General features: G+C 42.7%; 1 protein-coding gene across 1 annotated transcript; it reads left to right on the top strand.

The window, feature by feature from the left end:
• The first annotated feature begins 8,931 nt into the window (after positions 1-8,931).
• On the top strand, positions 8,932-20,202 carry JPT1 (Jupiter microtubule associated homolog 1). The gene is made up of 5 exons (XM_081220368.1): positions 8,932-9,111; positions 15,166-15,308; positions 15,652-15,749; positions 16,673-16,697; positions 19,934-20,202. The coding sequence occupies exons 1-5, from the start codon at positions 9,056-9,058 to the stop codon at positions 20,080-20,082; spliced, it is 471 nt and encodes a 156-aa protein (XP_081076494.1). The 5' UTR covers positions 8,932-9,055; the 3' UTR covers positions 20,083-20,202.
• Positions 20,203-20,434: the final 232 nt, after the last annotated feature.

Genomic DNA, 20,434 nt, shown 5'->3' with positions numbered 1-20,434 from the left:
CAGGAGGACCCTCAGCCACTGCGCCACCAGGGAAGCCCCCATGTATTCTTTTTTGTAACCTCTACCTGAGGCAGAGTGGGTTAGTACATGCAGCTAAGAAAAAGTTCTAATTTTGCTGACTCTGCTGATAAAACACTTGACCATTCTAGTCCTCATTTTGTCTGATGGTAAATACTCCCTAACCTAAAACACAGTTTTTGTTCCTTATTTGAGGATGTTGAGGGACAGAAAATATTTACCTATGTATACCCATTCTTATAGCCTTAAATATGCAGGTCACTACAGTTTTTAAATTCAGATGTATGGGGAAAGATAACAACTACAAAACCAATAAACAGTATTGGAGCTGGAAAGATATGTAAAGATTATCTAATTCTAACCCCTGTTTTAAAAATGACAAGGCTGAGGTCTAGAGGGTTATTTGTCACATAGTTAGATGGCTATGAAACTGGAACTTAGAGGTTAGGTTTTCTGATGCCTGTTAATTGAATTTTCCAATAATGGTTTTCAAGAGACTGAATTCCACCCTTACTGCCTAACAATGTGGCCTTTTTGAATCAAGTCCCCATGAACTATCATGCCTTGTCATTCACTTAATTCACTCTACTTCTGTTGCAATATAGTCTTTTTTACATTCCCCATTTCTATAGTGAATAAGCTTCCCCAGAGACAGCAGGCATTACGTAGGTTTTTGGCTCTGTGTATATGTGAGTTAATCTTAAATCAACTGAAGTTTTATTTTCCTATATGTGTAGTGCTGCCAACCTATTTTTACAATTTATATTGTGAAATAGTGTGAGAAGCCTGCCCCCAAGAATTCTTAGAGATCGGGTAAGTACATTTCTCTTGCTCTAGGTACTATTAAGTAGTGGAATTTTGTTGTCCCCAAAATTAAAGTTAGGATTGAAATTCAAGCCAGAGAACTTATATTAAGGAAGGATTCTTCAACTGGGTTCTTGTTTAACCAGAGGGAATTAATGTCATGTCTGAGCTTTCGCCATGTTGGGGGAACTTTTAAATTCTTTCATACTAGAAAAACTTTCAGTAGAATTTTAAAAGCCATAGGGAAATGTGTGGAAAAGGCACTGTTTCATAATATAGTATGTTGTAGCTTATTGATATTTGGGTAGGGGATAATTAAGATTTACCTTATTCTTAAGTCAACTTTTGATTGTTGCCCTTGCCTGTTTCACATAAATTACCACCAAAAAGGCAAATCTTTTATGGGAAAGCTTACAGAAAACTTTTTAAAAAACCCTTTGAAAATAAGCGGATCGTTGAAAATGCTGAAAGTAATTGTAGCATTTTAATTTTTTTGGCTTGAGAGGGGAGGTTCAAATGATGGGAATTACACTGCTCTTTTGGTTAACTGTTAGGACAATTTCGCTAAACTCTTTAAGTTTGTGCTTACATATGGGACATGTTTGTATCTGAAAAGTAGCAAATAGTACCTAAGTGAACCCAGTCTGTATAGGGAGATAAATTTTATTCTCAAGCACCTCTCATATTCATCCAAGCTGCTAGAGGCCAAAACAGAAGGTATTAGCAGCTTTCCAGAAATAGGAGTGTCAGGTTTTTTGGTTCATTGTTTTCCTTGTTTATGTTCTCATAGAAATTAATTGGATGATCAGATTACATTCTGTCTAAAAGGGATGATGTTGAATGGAACATGGGAAGAAGTAAACATAGTTTGAGGACAAATTGGAGACTTGAGTCAAAGTGTGTAATTATGTAGGAAATCAACACCAGGAGGTCAGTAAGATAATGGAATCCCAGGATTTGAGGGCAGCCTGTTGGAAAGTTTTTCCAAGGTCTCTTTGGGGGCCATAGGGTATTGGAGAGGGCCAGCTGTGCCACTGAGGGTTATTTTTGAGTTAGGGTGCTGCTGCTTTTAAGTATGACTAATAGTGATTCTGGATCATGGTTTTGCATTAGAATCCCGCTAATGAGCTTTTAAAAAATAGCAGTGCCTGGGCCCTATCCCCAGAAATGTATTTTCAGAGCAATATTGAATTGAGAATCAGCTCTGTGAGGCATTCTCACAACTCTTAAGAGTTAAGCACATTATGGTGAAGATTAAATGAGAATATATGTTCTAGCTACCACATACTGAACTCTTTTTTTTTTTTAATTTATTTATTTTATTTATGGCTGTGTTGGGTCTTCGTTTCTGTGCGAGGGCTTTCCCTAGTTGCGGCAAGCGGGGGCCGCTCTTCATCGCCGTGCGCGGGCCTCTCACTATCGCGGCCTCTCTTGCTGCGGAGCACAGGCTCCAGACGCGCAGGCTCAGTAATTGTGGCTCACGGGCCCAGTCGCTCCGCGGCACGTGGGATCCTCCCAGACCAGGGCTCGAACCCGTGTCCCCTGCACTGGCAGGCGGACTCTCAACCACTGCGCCACCAGGGAAGCCCCTGAACTCTTTAAATTTATTTAATTTTAAATAAAACTTATTTTCAGCGTGAAGTAAGGGCTCTGCCGTAGGATGCTGAGGCTTCAACTGAATAGCATAATCCCTACCAATTGGCCTGCATTTTCTATTCAGTTTAAAAACTGAATACAATCTTCGTCTCATGAGGTTTTTTTTTAACTTTTTGGTTGGTTGGTTTTTTATTTTTTTTTGGCCACTCTGCACAGCATGTGGGATCTTAGTTCCCTGACCAAGGAGCAAACCCATCCCCTTGCATTAGAAGTGCAGAGTCTTAACCACTGGACCACCAGGGAAGTCCCTCATTAGGTTTTTATTAATTGATTAATTAAATTTATTTTTGGCTGCGTTGGGTCTTCGTTGCGGCACGTGGGCTTTCTTTAGTTGCGGCGAGCGGGGGCTACTCTTCGTGGCGGTGTGCGGGCTTATTGCGGCGGCTTCTCGTTGCGGGGCACAGGCTCTAGGCGCATGGGCTTCCATAGTTGTAGCGCGCGGGCTTCAGTAGTTGTGGCTTGCAGGCACTAGAGCGCAGTCTCAGTAGTTGTGGCGCACGGGCTTAGTTGCTCCGTGGCATGTGGGATCTTTCTGGACCAGGGCTTGAACCCATGTCCCCTGCATTGGCAGGTGGATTCTTAACCACTGAGGGAAGTCCCTAGGTTTTTAAATAAATGCTTAATGCTAAATTGTGCTCTAACGAATCTTTTTAAGGAAAAACAGAAAGGAAAGGTCTTTTTTCCTTTTTAAGGAAAAACAATCCTCAGGATTTTAATGATTCTCCAATACTTTAAGAAGCAAAGGACCCATCCACAAGATGCTTCAACATTTTGATTATCTAGGTGATGATTTGAGGGTTAGTCCTGGATGTAGTAAGAAATATATGTGTTTTATAATGAGACTTTGGTGTGTGTAGTGGTTAACTAATGAAAAGAGTGCCTCACAGTGGAACATAATTAGAACAGAGTGTATAAACAGGTTAAGAATTTAATCTGTTATTTGGAATGTGGAGTGTTATCTCCCTGTAAGCAGTGACATGTGACTATGTATGAGATCATTTTAGGATTTCCTACACCCTTAGGGCCTTTGTGAAACAGGTTAAAGTCCAAGAATTTTCATGTAATACTTGTTTTCTTTGCTCTTGATACTATAAGACGGATTATGTGGCTAATTTTGCAACAAGTTACAGAATTTGGAATACCAAGAATTTTCCCATTCTTTTCTGGGCATACCCGTTTAAGTTATTTGATGTTTGTAATTCTAAAGATTTTTTTTTTAATTTTTTATTTGTTTATTTAAGGTCTTAGTTGCAGCACACAGGATCTTCATTGCGGCATGCAGGCTCTTTTTTTTAGTTGCGGCATGCGGACTCCTTAGTTGCAGCATGCATGTGGGATCTAGTTCCCCGACCAGGGATCGAACCCTGGCCCCCTGCATTGGGAGCGCAGAGTGTTACCCACTGGACCACCAGGGAAGTCCCGATGTTTGTAATTTTAGTAACTATTTTTGCAAAAGAGGCTAAATTCATTTTAGGAGAACAGGACAGATTTGTTAGATGTTTTTTTTTGTTGTTGTTTTTTAACTTGTTTATTAGAGAAATAGCTTGGAATTAAAGAAGACTAATTTAAATCACATAATCTCATTCAGCTCTCAGTCTGAGAGGAGGAGGAAATAATGGGGAAATATGAATCATGCTGTCCCTCTCTGCAGTTCAGAGTGACTAGAGGGGCTTATCAGATCTTAGTACAGTGTATGTGCCATTTTGTTTATCTTAACTTTGCATAAAGAGAAGGCAAGAATATGACAAAACCATTTTCCATATTTGAGACATCTAGGTTGGTTCATTTGATTTATTTAATGGCAAATGAGTTTTTAGAGAAAATAAACTCCTTGGGTTGTTTTTCTCTTGGTGGCATTGATCTGCCTTTTTTTTTTTTTTTTTTTTGTGGTGAGGATGCAGCTAAGAAAAGAATGGACAGATGCATACTAAATTTGGCTGTAGGAGTGATGGATGCAGAATGTATGTGTGAGTGATGTACTTACGGGGCACCCTGCAATACTGGGGTGGAGAAGTGAAGCTTGTTAGAAACACTTGTTGGGCCATTCATTAATTAAGTCATTTACCCAAGTTCAGAAGCACATGACCAGTATTTTCTTTTAATAATAAGGAATAGAAAACATTAAGCATCTGTATTAAACTGGTTGAACATAAGTAACTGCTATACATGTAGGTCAAAAATAGTCAAATATCTGCCATGTCATATGGGTCAACCTAATATGTGTGTATTGGATCACAGCAAAAGACACTGTTCTAAGAGGTTGGTTCAAACCTGATTGCAGACTCTAGGTAGAGTAAATTCCAATAAGGATGCCATGTAGATTGCCCATTTCCTCTGGCATTTTGGAATAAATAGGGGCAGGTTGAAATTACGGGGGACTCAGAACACTTTGCGTAGCAGTGGAAAGCTGGTAACATTCAAGACAAACACATGCTTGAGAATGAAGGGATGACATGATAGTGCATTTTTTTGTGTTTGGTTAAAATTTATTATCCTTAGACACAAACGGTGAAGAACAACTAGCAGATTGTTCTGTGTTAAGTTATACATTGCATTCTTGAATAAAACTGTCCACACGCTCAGCAACAAATGTAAAAACCAACAGGATTCCTGTCTATATTAAAGCAAAAATTATTAGGGCCTTCATCATTTTCTGACATCTTTTAAATAAAGATTTTTTTGCCACCTGCTTCAGAACAATAGGTTGTGTTCTAAGGAAATTCTGAGAATATTGGGTTTGCAAAAACCTGTTGGGGGACTTCCCTGGTGGCGTAGTGGTTAAGAATCCGCCTGCCAATGCAGGGGACACGGGTTCGATCCCTTCCTGGTCTGGGTAGATCCCACATGCTGAGGAGCTGCTGAGCCCACACACCACAACTGCTGAAGCCCGCACGCTCTAGGGCCCGTGTGCCGCAGCTACTGAGCCCTCGTGCTGCAACTACTGAAGCCTGCGCCCTTAGAGCCCATGCTCCGCAACAAGAGAAGCCACTGCAATGGGAAGCCCACGCACCACTACGAAGAGTAATCCCCACTGGCTGCAACTAGAGAAAGCCGTGCGCAGCAACGAAGACCCAACGCAGCCAAAAAACCCCAATAAACCTATTGGACTTCTCTGGTGGTCCAGTGGTTAAGACTCTGTGCTTCCATTGCAGGGGCCACAGGTTCGATCCCTGGTTGGGGGAGTTCCCCCCACCCCACCCCCCGAAAAAAAAAAAATCTTGGGAAAGGCGATTACTACTAGGCTTTCTGAATTGAATTACAAATGGAAGAATAGTACTTTGGATATAGTAGGGAGGTTGCAGTGTGGGACTAAGGGAAGTTAAAGAGCACTTAACTGCTTAAAGACAAAGTTAAGGAAGTGGAAGCAACTGCTCATTCTTTTCCTGTTAACTATATTTAAAAAGCAGGTGAAAATGGACATGCATATAGGGCAGTGGTTTTAAAATTTCACGGAACCCTGAGGTTGTGCAAAAAGAGGAGGACCGAGTGGAAAGTGGCAAAGGACAGGAGGAAGCAGAGGACCAGGATTCAATCACAGCTGCTCTGTTAATCTATTTTATATATTTGGATTCTGCTTTATAAAAGTTTAAAAAACACCGCTGTGGACTTCCCTGGTGGTGCAGTGGTTAAGAATCTGCCTGCCAATGCAGGGAACATGGGTTTGATCCCTGGTCTGGGAAGATCCCACATGCCGTGGAGCAACTAAGCCTGTGCACCACAACTACTGAGCCTGCATGCCACAACTGCTGAAGCCTGCGTGCCTAGAGCCCGTGCTCCACAACAAGAGAAGCCACTGCAATGAGAAGCCTGCACACTGCATCGAAGAGTAGCCCCCGCTCTCCGCAAAGCCCGTGAGCAGCAGCGAAGACCCAACACGGCCAAAAACAAACAAATAAATAAATAAAACCACTGCCGTAGGTCATGAAATAGCTGTTAGACCATTCCTTGTTATAAGATTTCATCTGTCTTCTGTTTCTTTAGATTTTTAGGTTAACCTGGGAATTTGAAGCAAATTACTTATTGATACAGATCCTAGTGTGTACTTTAAAAATCATAATGATGGGCCTTCATGATTTTATAAGCAGATGTTCACATTGCCCCATCCTTTTGCATCTTTTGATCCTGATCTGTGTTGATCTTTTGGGAAAAATACAATTTTATTAATATCCCATTTTCAACTTAGTTGGTCATCTGGAGCAAAGGTTACAGCAGAGCTACATATCATATCTTTTACCCCAAATCTCCATCTTGCAGCAGAAAGTGGAGTACAGTGATTTGGTCAAAACTATGAACAAGTAAATAGGAGAGCTAGTTATTCTGGAAATTTCTGGCAGTATTTACTTTAAAATACAAAGAATGTTCCAAACAGGCCTGCCTAAGATGGCCTTAATCAGATGTCTTTTATATAAATATACTGTTCTTCATAAATCAGATTAAATTAAAAAGCATTCTGGAACTGATTCCTTACCTTTGAAGCAAAGGTTCTCAGCCCAAGCTATGTGTGAGAATTGGCTGTTTAACTTACTATAGACATCCATGACTGGACCCTATATGCAGAAATTCCAATTCAGTAGATCTCTGGAGCCTTGCATTCATTTGTACTTCTTAAAAGCTCATAGGTTAAAAAAAAAAACAAACTCATAGATTATTCTGATGTGCAGTCAGGTGGGGTACCTCTAATAGAAAGCTTTCATTTAAAGAGTAAAACATTCTTGCAATTATCTCGTTCCCAAGCTAGCAGAATAGGTGCTGTTAACCCCATTTTACAGATGAAGAAACTGGGCTCAAGGATATAAATGACCTAGAAGTGTCTTAAATTGGGAGAGAGCAGAACCAGAACCTAGGCTTTTTGGTTTCCAGAGGAAATAAGGCAAGTCAGTACAATCTCAAAAGTTTAGGCCAAGATGGACCCTAAGAGTCAAGTCTAAACCCCTCATTTAACTTAACAAAAAGCAATTGCAGGTTGTTGCAAAAAAAAAAAAAAGTATGTGGCTACTTTCCAAGTAAGTCTGATAATAAAAATGCCTGTCACTTTGGTGACTTATGTCAGGACAGGTACTTTACATCCATTACATCCATCATCCAGTCCTCACAGCTCTATGGAGTCTAGATACTAGTCTATCCTTATTTTACAAATGAAACTAGTGCTCAGAAAAAGGTAGGAGTCAAGATTCAAACCTGGATTTCTCCTTTGAGATCCTGAGCTAGCAACCACCATATACCACTACCTCCTAATCATAAGACTTTTCAGGAGGAGATGCATGCTCACTAGCTAGGTTGGCCTGAAGAGTCTTTTGGTTTTGTTTTAAGGTTTTGGAAATTTAAGCTCAGCCTTTAGGAAAGGGAAGATTTTAATCCAGACAAGTAGTGTGCTTCATGCTTTTGTGGTAAGCACATAAAGACATGATCCAGGCCTTCTAGAAGAGAAGAGCTTGTCTCTGGCTTTTCCTGAAAGCCCAGGAGAGTGGTTGACCAACACAAACTGCCTGGAAGGAGGAGGCCACACAAAGAGGAATGTAGTTCACTTGTTATGGAAATACTGAAAAAGAGATCTGCCTTGAGGAAACAGCATGACAGGGAAGGCCTTCCCTCTTGTTTGCCCAAGACTTTGCTATTACGGTCTTTTAAACAGTCATTCCTGAGCCCTCCAAGTGTGTCTGCATTTGTTGCAGGGATAGATTTACCCAGACAGGTGGAAGAGTCATGACTTAATGGTTATAAACAGCTGCAGAGGCCTGGGCTACTCCCATGGTCTTAGTAGCAAGGGATGTGGCCATTCCCCGAGGCCAGGCATTAACCAGCCTTAAGAACAGGCCCTCAAATCGGAACGACTGTAATTTTGGTCTAGTGCATGCACAACACGTTACAGCTAAATTGTAACATTAAAATGTAAAGGATTTCCAGTCCTTTTAGAAGGGATCATCTTTGTGTGCTTTCTGTTGCTGATTCATAGTGCTACAGCTTTGGGACCGTCAGGTTTCCAAATAGGACACATAGTAGATATTCAATAGACGTCAATTTGTAGCAGTAATTTTCATCCCTTGAGGAGCATGCCCTTGCTACCCTCGATGAGTAAGGCAAATAAATGAATGGTAAAGATAAACGTGCCCTCGGCTTGCGGATTCCAACTCGCCCAGAGCGAGCTTTTCCTTCTATCAAGGTAACTTTTTTAAGTGACAGCGAGCACAACTTGTACCGAGCGCGGGGCAGGTTTGTCCTTTGTCCAATCATCTCCGAGATTTGAGGGTGGGGGAGGGGAAGCTTCCCTAGACCTTCCCTGACCAGGAAGAGGGTGGGTTTAGGCTGAGCAGGGGCCGCCTCAGCCCGTCGTGAAGCCGCAGGATGCTTGGCACTCCAGGAAGCCAATAGGAGTGAAGAGGCCCGTTTGAATTGGTCAATGCCGCCGGGGCGGGGGCGGGGTTTGTGAGCCCTATAAAGGCTGCGGTCCGGCTGGCAAACAGCGGTGGAGGCTTTTGCAGCGGTCGCCGGCTCTGGGCTGCGGTGGTACTCTACGCTCCTCAGACCTGACCCTTTCAGCGCTCCGCTCCCGCGCCAGCCTACCTCGCTCCTCGGCGCCATGACCACCACCACCACCTTCAAGGGCGTCGACCCCAACAGCAGGAATAGCTCCCGGTGAGGCTCGGGGGCTCGGGGGCTGGAGGGCCGCTGCCCAGGGGGCCAGGCGGGTCTGGAGGCAGGTCGATGGCGGTAACGTGCCCGGGGCGCTGCTCTCGCGCTCGGCCGAGCGGTGGGGCTCTGCCACCGGCTCCGCCTTTGTGCCGCCGGCGAACCTGACGCGCCGGCCCCGCCCGATTCCTGCTCCTCTTCCATTCATTCCTTCCCCGGAGCTAGGGGCTGGGGAGGGCCGTGGCCGCTCGCGCTCGCAGCGCGGCGGGTTTTCGTTAGTCGGGACGTGCCGAGAGGGTTCGCTTTCTCCCTTTTGCGGCGTGGCTGGCTCGGCCCCAGGGCGGTGGTCTTGGGCCCCGGGTGCCCGGGCAGCCCGCGGGGCACCTTGATCCGGCCCTATTGTCCCACCCCCGCCCACGCGCTCGTGCCTCTGGCCCGGGGCAGGTGGTGGCCCCGCGCCCGGCGTGGCGGTCAGATCCTGCAGCCGCAGCGATCGGCCCGGCGGGCTCCTACCCACTCGGGTCCGCCCGTCAGGTGGCATTTGTGTTCGGGCGGGGCTGGTCGTCGCGACCCTCACCCCCGTTCAGGACCCAGCCGTCAGCCCTCCGCGAAGTGCCTCCCCTCTGCTAACAAAGGAAAGACCCCTGCTCCTTCCCCTCCCGCGCCCACCTCCGAACGGGGGTGGGGGGAGCGAGTCGTTCCGAGTGGGTTTTCTGCGCTCAGACCTTCGGACCTCGGTGTTTGGAACCCACCTCTTTCGCTTCCCCCTTTGACGTATGCAAAATGAGTTCACCTCTGGCCGCGATTCCCCTGCTGGAGGAGGTTTCCCGTTCTTGGGCGGGGCCGGAGACATCCATTGTCTCTTCCGTACTATCTCCACCTGCGTAGCCGGGGCCTTTCTGGCCACTCATGCCACTGTATTTGGGGAAGGGGGCCCTGGGCACGGTGTTTGGACTGGGAGGGTCCCTTTTCCAAGCCCTTGCCTAACTTGGTGGAAGGGTTTGGATGCGGTGGTAGATGTCTACATTGTCTCGGCTAAGTGCATGCACGCTGTTCTTTAAGGTGGGATACAGGCATCTCAGGGATCCTGCTCAAGGCGTGGAGGAAGCTTAGATTCCACTTTTTCTGAGCATCTCTTCTTCATTGATCATGACCTGAAGTCATGTGTGGCCAGCCTTGGGGTCCTGGGCAAGTGGCACAAAGGGAGCCATTTTGTGGGGCTAAGAAGACAGCCGTGAAATAGCAGTGTCTCACAAGGGTTGGAGTCCTTGGGGACAAAAAGCAGGCCTCAGCAGTGAGTCTTAGGAGGGAGTGTTGGAAATGACATTCCTTTTCAACTCATTCCTTTCCCTTTCAATATGTAGAAAAGAATGGGAAAGATTTAAAAAACTAAATTAGTGTGTTACTGGGAGGAAGGGGAACTTGAGTAGGATAGACCTACGAAAACACTGGTCACTCCCTCTTCTGTTGTCATCCTTCCAGTGAGATCATTTTTTTTTCAGAGGACACTGGAACAAATTGAACCTCGGTTTTTCATTTTGTGCTATGAGGCCAACTTTATGCTGGTCATACTGTAGTGATTGGAATGTGAAAATTTACACATTATATTAAAAAATCTGAGGTTTTATCCTTTGGGGTTGAGTGCAGTTTAGTGCTTCATAAAGAATTTAAGTAACCAGGTCAAATGAATCCTCACACTAGCTTTTTGATGTGTATCTTTGAAATGTGAGACATAAATGACTTTTGGGTCTGCAAAATAAATGTTTTAATTCGCCTGTTGTCATCAGTTTCCCTCCAGTATTGTAATCTCAAGACTGTAGCATTGTCCTTTTATTTACTTCCTGCCTTTCCTTCTTGTAGAATCTTACCTAATTCTCTTAAACTTCTTTTCTCCAGTAACATTTTCCTGGCTCCATAAACACATTATAAATTTAGTTCGATAGGGAGGGAATGACCTGCAAAGATCATAGAGGAACTCGGGGACTTAAAGAGAGAAGAAAGAAAAAGTAATTTTTTGAAAATTGCTATCCACAGTACATGGACACATTTTTGTTGAGCCTCGGATGTGTAATCCTGACCTAGTCATATGCGTAGTTCAGAAAAAACAGCAGGATCTTAAAAAATAAAATTGAAATAATTTCAGTCTTATGATCCAAATCCTTTGTTTGGGGATGTACTGCTGTTACAAATGGGCTCTCCAACACTGACGTCATCGGAGTAGGTAGTACCTGCTATTGCAAGAGGAACACAGACCTTTAAAAAGTTGGTCCGGTCAGAGCTTTGACTTTCTTTTTAAGCTGGTGATTGGGTTCTAGTGTCTTTTTTTTTTTTTAAGCCAAAAAAATATTTCCTGGCCCATTAGGGTTCTGAAGATTTTCATCTTGCTGAAATAATTCATGAGAATTTAATTATGATAGTAAGGAAAAAAAATCAGTCTAATCTCCAGGGAATGAAGGGGATGCCAGTGAAGCAAGTTAATTTTGTTTTTTGTTTTGGGATCTTAGTTCCCCAAACTGTGCCTCATCCTGTGGAAGCGTGGAGCCCTAACCACTGGACCACCAGGTTATTCCCTGAAGCAGGTTAATTTTGATTATAGTATTTCAGGTGTCTGTTGATTTGAGGTACAAATGATAAAAACGTAGTCACTTCCAACTTTAACATAAGAGAATGACTATTAAGAATTTATAACATACCTTTAATTATTATTTAAACAATATAATTAGCAAACCTAAAATTATCTTTATAAGAGGTATGCCTGAACACATTTATCTTAATTCATATAATGAATTTAATCTAAGTGGATATTTAATATTTGAGACTTAGAAACAGTGGGGTTTTTAATGTCTTACATGTTATAAAAGCGGGTCTTCCCTGCCCCCATGGGGAAAATAATGACATTTTAGTTTAGTATAAATTGAGTACTAAATTTTATTATGGACACAGACACGAATATTAGATTTAGGGGAGGATGCTAGAGGACGTATATAAGAAATAGCTTCAGTCTAAGGCTAGAAAACAAGAAAAGCAATCAAAGCACCAACCACATAGGTAGGTAGTTTAAAGAGAAAAATGTCATTAGAGTGGTTCCCCTATTTCAGCACTTTGAGCATGTCTTATGTGCCTGTCAGGGAGAGAGGATTTGGGATTTGGCCCCATCTCTGTTACTTAACTAATGCTGGGCAATTTATTTAGAACTTCTCAGGGCCTGACTTCATTCTCTTAAAAAATGAGGCTATTTGCTGAACTAGATAGAGGAGGGAGGGCCAAGCCCAGCTGGCACCTGATTTTTACATTGATAAATGGTTGAAAAAGGCAAGAAGAAGAATCTTTCATGACTTGTGAAAAGGACATGAAAATCAAATTTCAGTGTCCAGAAATAAAGTTTTATTGGAACATAGCTGCACTCATTCGTTTTTCTGTTGTCTATGGCTGCCTTTGTGCTATGTGATGGAGCTAAACAGTTGCAAAAGACCAAATGAACCACAAGCCAAAAATATTTACTATTTGGCCCTTTACAGAAAGAGCTGGTGACCAGAAGGAGGGTGTCTAACATGCTTTCCTCTCAGTGTTCTACTTGTCATTCTTCAAGGTCATGGAGGGCTTCATAGATGAGGTGGAGGTTTAAGAAATGGGCTGGATTTTGAAATAGCCAAGGAAAGGGTGGAGAGTGCTCTGGGCAGGAGGAAATATGGGAGCAAATACTCCAAGGTGGAGATAAGCCAGAACAGTTCACAGAACAGTGAAGAAAGTGGCCTGACTGGGTTGGAGAAGATGGTAAGAACTAGATATGGTTGAGAGGCGAAGTTTATCTCGATTTCCTTGTGTTCTGCTTAGGTGTAACCAAGCCTACGTCTGCAAGTATTCTTGTACATATGTCTAATTATCTACTTAGGATAACTTCTGGAAGTAGAAACGCTGGTTCATATAAGATGCAAACTTAAACATTTGATACGTTTTATCAGAATGTTCTTTAGAAAGTTTGTGCAAATTTATATTCTCACACTTTAATTCATGCTGGAAATTGGCATTTTTTTCATCTTTACCAGCCTAATAAGCAAAAAATATATCCTTTTGTTTTAAATTTCATTTATTTGCTTGTGAATTTGAATTTTCAATGTTTAGACGTGATCCATATTTTTTAATTGTCTGTTTACCTTTTGTCCATTTTTCTCTCGATTTTTAAAATTATTTTTAAAAGCATTTATATTACCCTTTGTCAAATGTGTATTTTTGCCAAGTTTAATCTGTCAATTTTTCATGGTTTCTGGCTTTCATCTTGTGCTTTGAAGGAAAGCCCTTTTTTTTAAGACTAGGACCATATTCGTACATGTTTTCTTCCAATATTTTTGTTTTACGCTTTAAATTGAAATATTTGACCTAGCTGGAATTTATTTTGGTAAATGAAGTGCGTTAAGAATATATATTTTGTTTCTTTAATCAAAATGACTAGCCAGTTAACCCAATGCAGTTCTCCCTACCAAACTAAATAAAATACTGCAGTGGTGGTCTTTTTTTATTTCCCCCTGCACCGTGTGGCTTGCAGGATCTTAGTTCCCCGATCAGGGATTGAACCCATGTCCCCTGCAGTGGAAGTGCGGTTCCCCAGTGGTGGTCTTTTTGAGAGAGAACTCTGTCTTGACAGAGTCCTGAGGAGAAACTGACAAAACCCCTATTGTAGTAGAAGTTGATAACAGAAATCTCAGTAATTGATAAACCATATTTAATCATCAGTAGATGTGAACAACTCAGTTAACAGGCTTTATCTGGTAGACACAAAGAATATTGGCAGATACACATTCTTTTCAAGCACATATAGAAGATTTACAAAATTGACCACATATCAAGCCATAAAGCACATCTTATCAAACTTCAGAGGAACATGTCACACAGACTTTGTTATCTGTGTTGTAATGAAAAGCTGGAAATCAGTGAACTAGAAAGACCTTATGTTTGAAAACTTGCGGAGCTGAGTTTACAAATGACAATCGTATTTGGAAACTTGAATGAAATGGACACCTTCCTAGAAAAATGTTTCTTACTCAAAATGATTTAATAGAAAAATAGACCACTCTGCTCACCAATAAAGGAAGTGAATCTGTAGTTAGAAAATCTTTCCATGAAACCATCTCCGTTTTCTATGTTTCGAGTGGTGACGGCACAAATTCAATTGAGTTTTTTTCCACAGAGGGGACAAACTGGTCAACCTGTGTCAAGAAGATTTGGAAATGTGAATGTGCTGTATTTCCTTGTCAAACAAAAAAGCTGTAGATGGTATCTAAAGGTGCATGGATCTACAGCATGCCATGGAGTCCTAAATTTCTCATTGACTTTCTCCCTGTGGCTGATCACTCATGATGATTAGTGAGAATAGTGAGGTACAAGTGTATAAACAGGGCTTGTGAGTCATGCTAAGATGGGAGAGACTATTACCAGCTTTCCTTGGGCTTCTAAATTGGTCAACTTTTATATGTATATTCTTCCATTTTAAAATTTTCGTTGAAAATAAAAATGGAACTTTTTTTTTTTTTTTTTTTTTTTTTTTTGGCTATGCTATGGGGCATATGGGATCTTAGTTCCCTGACCAGGGATTGAACCCGAGTCCGCTGCATTGGAAGGTGGGTTCTTTACCACTGGACCACCGGGGAAGTCCCCCGAACAGTTTTTCTTAAAATAAATAATAAGATGTGCTTCTAAACTTCTTTGCACATGTGTCCAGCTGAGCCCAATAGACAACATCCATTAGGTTTCTGCCTTTTCTGAAAATGGGATGCCGACCAGCCTGCCGTGGGTACTTTCAGGCCGTGTCAGCTGCCTTGTGTGTGATGCACAAGCTCGCCACAGATACTACAGAGTGGGATTTCATACCTTAACATCCAGCACTGAATTTATACCACGATGAAATCAATTCCTAATTTTCCCATTAGCAGCTCTCTTTTGTGTGTGTGTGGTGGGGGGAGTAGGTGGAATGAGTGGTTGAGAGAAATGAAAGGTGTTTGAAAAGAAGTGTGCCAAGAAATGTTTTGATCTGATCTGAAATCATTGTTTTGCCATCATTCCTAGGGTTTTGCGGCCTCCAGGTGGTGGATCCAATTTTTCATTAGGTTTTGATGAACCAACAGAACAACCTGTGAGGCGGAACAAAATGGCCTCTAGCATCTTTGGGACACCTGAGGAAAATCCCCCTTCCTGGGCCAAGTCGGCAGGTACTGCTAGTATCCGTGATCCCTGGTCAAAGGGACGGACCCAGCAGAACCACCACAGCTGGTTTTGTGCTGATGAGTAAAATCTAGCTTAATCATGAGAGACAACAATTAAAGCTTGTCATGGGAGGAGAGACGGGGACTAAGAAATGGGAAATGCTGGGAGTCTGGGTAACGGATCAGAATAAGGACAACCGTCAGGCTGGGTTATTTAGCCCCTCTGTAGCATTGTTAAGCTGTCACCCCCTAACGCTGTTAGCTCGTGTTGTAGTATGAGACTAACTAATTAAATAGTGTTTTGCTTTAGGTCTTTCCATTGTATTCCTTAAAGTATATTTTGATTCAGGTGCCAAGTCTTGCGGTGACCGGGAAGATTCTGAGTCATCTGGACCCCAGAGAAGTAACTCTTCTGAAGCAAGCCCTGGAGACTTCTTAGATCTGAAGGTCAGTGTGACAATATGGGGGGAAAGACAGGCTTTGAGGTTTATACAGTTTAGAAGTTAATTCCACCTGCCCTGCACCACCCCCCATTGTACTGAGACCTGCCACTGGAGTTTTACATAGAGGTAGTTAGGAAAGGGACTAACCATACTGGTGATGGAAGATTGACAGTCAGTCAGAAAGGTGAGTTAATGGGAATCTTGGTCTGTTTGTATGTCTCTGCTACCATTAGGATTAGTCTCTGTCCTTCAGTATTGATTTTTGAAACTGGATCACTCGTACTCCCTGTGTATCTCACACATAGTAGCATATCTGAGCTCAAGGACTGTTTTAGTTGTTGGCAAATGTTGCCCAGTTGTTTTGAGCTGAACTCCAGGAGGCTGTATACCATGGTGTTACCATTCTTTGTCTGCAGGTGATCACGGCCTGTGAGCCCCAGGTGTGTGTTTGGAAAGCCTGATAGGATGTCCCCCCAAGTAGGGACCTCAGAGCACATGGAGGCATCAGCCATCTGGGTGTGGGGAGACCTGTAGAAAGGCTTTGGAATTGATGGAGGCCCTTCAACAGCTAGATTAGGAGAAAGGAGGGGGGGAGTGGAAGGACAGGTTTACCAATTTCCTGTTCTGATAAAAGATCCTCTGAAATGCTAATTGATATTAGGTCATCAGCGTAAATGTTAAGGTTTTTTGGTGTTTTGGGCATGTTACTGGCACTGGGACAGTTTGTCCAGCAGCATTTCTGTGTAGCATTGTCCCAGGTTGAATAAAGGTTGTGTATTGTAATGGCAGCGTGACCCTGAACTTGACTACATCAAAAGAAAACTTCACATTTGGCTTCAAATAGACAGTAGCTTCTCTGAACTCTGTTTTCTTTGTGTGTGGCAAAATTAAAATCTGAAGTAAATTGTTAATTTTTTTCTTTTCCAGGTCCAGGGAGAAGGTGATGTTCATGGTGAGTACTTCTGACAAAGTATCACAATTTCTGGTTCTGTAAATGTCAGAATAGACTGGAATTTGTATTCAAGTCATGTCTTGGGGAAGGAGACTGGGGAGTGAACCTGGCTTTACCCCGGAGAGGAAAGCAAAATGAAACTGGAAAGCTAGCAAGCGTGGCCACATTTGGTATCGGCCAGCAGTGAGAGCAATGCTAGAAACTTACTAGAAAGGAAAACCACTGGAGAATCCTTTAAGAACAGACGGGCGTTAATCAGGTTGGTATTTGTTACACTCAATGAGAGCTTTTTAGTAAAAGTTTCTAACATTTCAAGTCAGCCCTCAGCATTCAATTTAAAAAATTTGATTTTATACTGAGGTGCTATAACCCTGTGATCTCGTGAATGATGACTTAGCGGGCCGGTGAAGTTTTCATTTAGCACCCATATCACCAATTACATGTGGAAATGAGCTGTCATCATTTAATTATTTAAAACCTTTGAAGTACTTATTGGCACTTCTTCAACAAGTGCCAGAGAACTGCCGGTGCGCGTGTGATGAGAGGTTTACGCATGTCGGCCAGTAGCGGTCAGGTTAAAGTTGACTGACATGCAGCCGTCACAGGGCGCTCTGATCTAGGAGGATGAAGCCGCTTCCTCAAGGCCTTTTTCTGCCATTACGTTTTGCGAGTCAATCTTCCAGGGAAGCAGAAATGTTTAACAAGAATCACATTCCCCTTCTGTCCTCTCATTGTTTCTTGTTGGGCATGACGGGAGGAGAATCTTCTGAACCATTGTGAGCATTACCTGGGTTTTCCCTCCACGGACAGATTAGGTTCTCACTGGACTGAACGTGTATTAGTTATTGTTCCTGTCCAACTTGTTCCATTTAAAAAGATTGTTCTAGAGGTAAAGAAAATCTAGGCTTTTTGATTCTGCTGCTTTTCATATTCTGAGGTACTTCCAATGTCAGACCTTCTTTAGCAAGAATCAGCTAATCTTTCCATAATTTTGGCCAATGGATATAACTAGAAATTTGGGGAGCCCAGAGAAGTGAGAGCCCTGAAGTTAGGAAAAGATAAGTCATTTGCTAATAATTCTCTCCCTCACCCCCAGCTCAGTGTTATAGATCCTTGAGGTGAATAGCACATGCAGTTGTATAGTGTAAGTCCTTCCTTTTTTTTTCAAATGATCACCAGTTTTGCCACCTGATTATTCTGTCTGTGTTCCTGACTGCTTCTACTTTCAGTTCATTTGTCATAAAATGACAAGGGCATAATCATTCAGTACAGGTCTGGTGAGTAAAGGTTGACCCCAGTTCTGTTGGCAATTTCACTGCAAAGCCAAGCCGTTCTGCTCAGTTGAAATAAAACATACTTTGTTTGGATACATTGCCATCATCTTTTGGGTAATTAAATACAGGAATGGCTACAGGGAGGACTTTGGAAATCTTGAAGAAAGAGGGAAAAGGTCCAGGAAGTTTATTTATTTATTTTTAAAAGTTTATTCATTTATTTATTTTTGGCTGTGTTGGGTCTTCGTTGCTGCGCGTGGGCTTTCTCTAGTTGCGGTGCGCGGGCTTCTCATTGCGGTAGCTTCTCTTGTTGCAGAGCACAGGCTCTAGGTGCGCAGGCTTCAGTAGTTGTGGCACACGGGTTTAGTTGCTCCATAGCATGTGGGATCTTCCTGGACCAGGGTTCGAACCTGTGTCCCCTGCATTAGGCAGATGGATTCTTAACCACTGCGCCACTGGGGGAGTCCGTAGCGTTTTTTCTTTTGCAGTCACTCTTGACTTTGGATCAATGGAATCTACCTGTTTAAGGATATATGCTTGTTGGGAATTTCACAAATCAGTCAGGGAATCAATCAAGCAATATCTAGGATATTGGATCATAATACACGAATTCTTAAGACTTTAATGTGGAAAGTGCCGGGTTAACATGATGGGAGTGACTGGGTTAATATATTACAAATCAGTAGCGGGGAGGTAGATTCTTTAATAAATGTCTGTACAACTGGATATTGTATGGTTTAAAAGAAAAATCAACCTCACCCATTAATCATGAAAATGTAACATATAACAGGAATTTAAAAATATTTTTCACCCATCAGTTCGGCAAATATTAAGGTGAGATGGTCATCAAGTGGTGGAAATGGAAAGATGTGGGGAGAGCATACTCTGACACGGGCAGTGGGGTAGAATTTCTACAGCCACTGGGGAAGGTGGTGTGTAATCTGTTCAAATTGAAGATGACAGCTCGTGTCCCCATGGGCACACGTTCCAGAGTGTGCGCATTACAGTTTTGGAATGGTTGGATTCGTTTCAATTTTTTGCTATTGGTAGAGGCTTAATCATATATATACTCTGTACATAATATAAAGCAATTAATTAAGCAAGGGGAATCATGACCATGTGTGTAAGTGGGGGTAAATGTCCAAAAGTTAAAAAAAAAAAAAAGAAATTGATATTATTTATGTTAAATACAACAAAAACACTATTCTATGTAATTTGCTGGAAATAAAATACACAAAATATACATAAACAAATGGACTAGAGGAATGCGCACAACTAGTAGTAGGGCCTCTGTGTATAGGGAGAGGAGACCCACATAGAGGTGGAGCGGTGGTCAGGGACCTAGAGGTTTTAGCTGCGGCACGTGTGTGGGATCTAGTTCTCTGACCAGATATTGTGACGGGCCCCCTGCACTGGGGACACGGAGTCTTAACCACTGGACCACCAGGGAAGATGGACCTAGAGCTTATCTGTAACGTTCTCATTTAAAATATTTATGTCTTCATATATTTCTGTAATTTAGAAAAGAACGTACACAGAAAATGATCTGGGAACAAATATGGCAAAACATTAACAGTGGTTAATTCTGGATAGTGGCTGCCAGATGGTTGGTAATTAATTGTTGGTTTCTTCTTTATAGCTCTAGGTATGATCTGAACCATCCTCAAAAAAAAAAACCCCAGGGCTTCCCTGGTGGCACAGTGGTTGAGAGTCCGCCTGCCTATGCAGCGGACACGGGTTCATGCCCCGGTCCGGGAAGATCCCACATGCCGTGGAGCGGCTGGGCCCGTGAGCCATGGCCGCTGAGCCTGCGCGTCCGGAGCCTGTGCTCCGCAATGGGAGAGGCCACAACAGTGAGAGGCCCGCGTACGGGGGTGGGGGGGGGACCAAAAGCCAAAAAACTTAGACTCTTCATCTTCACTGGGAATAGTTATTAGCCTTAATTTCCTTCTGTTTTCCTAGAAAACGTAGACACAGACGTGCAGGCCAGCCTGGGGCAGAGCGAGGAGAAGCCTGTGCCCGCAGCCCCTGTGCCCAGCCCAGTGGCACCGGCGCCCGTGCCATCCCGGAGAAACCCCCCTGGTGGCAAGTCCAGCCTCGTCCTGGGTTAGCTCCGTCTGCCCTGAACTCTTGTCGTTTCGTTTCTTTGTTTTCTCCATGCTTGTGAACTGCACAACTTGAGCCTGACTGTACATGTTTTGGATTTGTTTCATTAAAAAAGAAGCACTTTATGTACTGCTGTGTTTTTTTTTTTTTTTTTTGGAAGAACAGGTTCTCTGTCTGTCCTGATTCCTCTGGGTCTATAGGCCTTGGCATGAGTGTTTTCTAGTAGTAGATTGGAGGGAAAGCTTTGTGACACTTAGTACGGTGTTTTTAAGAACAGATAAATTGGTTTCAAATGTGTTAGAGGATCTTTTTTACTGAGGTTTTTAAAACCCTTTTCTTGTCAGCTTTACTAGGGTT

Source organism: Mesoplodon bidens (assembly GCF_964165515.1).
Source record: "Mesoplodon bidens genome assembly, chromosome: 19".
Taxonomy (NCBI): domain Eukaryota; kingdom Metazoa; phylum Chordata; class Mammalia; order Artiodactyla; family Ziphiidae; genus Mesoplodon; species Mesoplodon bidens.
This window is presented reverse-complemented; position numbering and strand designations above follow the sequence as displayed.

Excerpts from the sequence above, each read along its gene's own strand:
- JPT1 (XM_081220368.1), top strand. The coding sequence starts at position 9,056 with ATGACCACCACCACCACCTTCAAGGGCGTCGACCCCAACAGCAGGAAT. Across the intron at positions 15,750-16,672 it reads GAGACTTCTTAGATCTGAAG|GTCCAGGGAGAAGGTGATGT; the intron begins GTCAGTGTGACA and ends TTTCTTTTCCAG. Across the intron at positions 16,698-19,933 it reads GGGAGAAGGTGATGTTCATG|AAAACGTAGACACAGACGTG; the intron begins GTGAGTACTTCT and ends CTGTTTTCCTAG.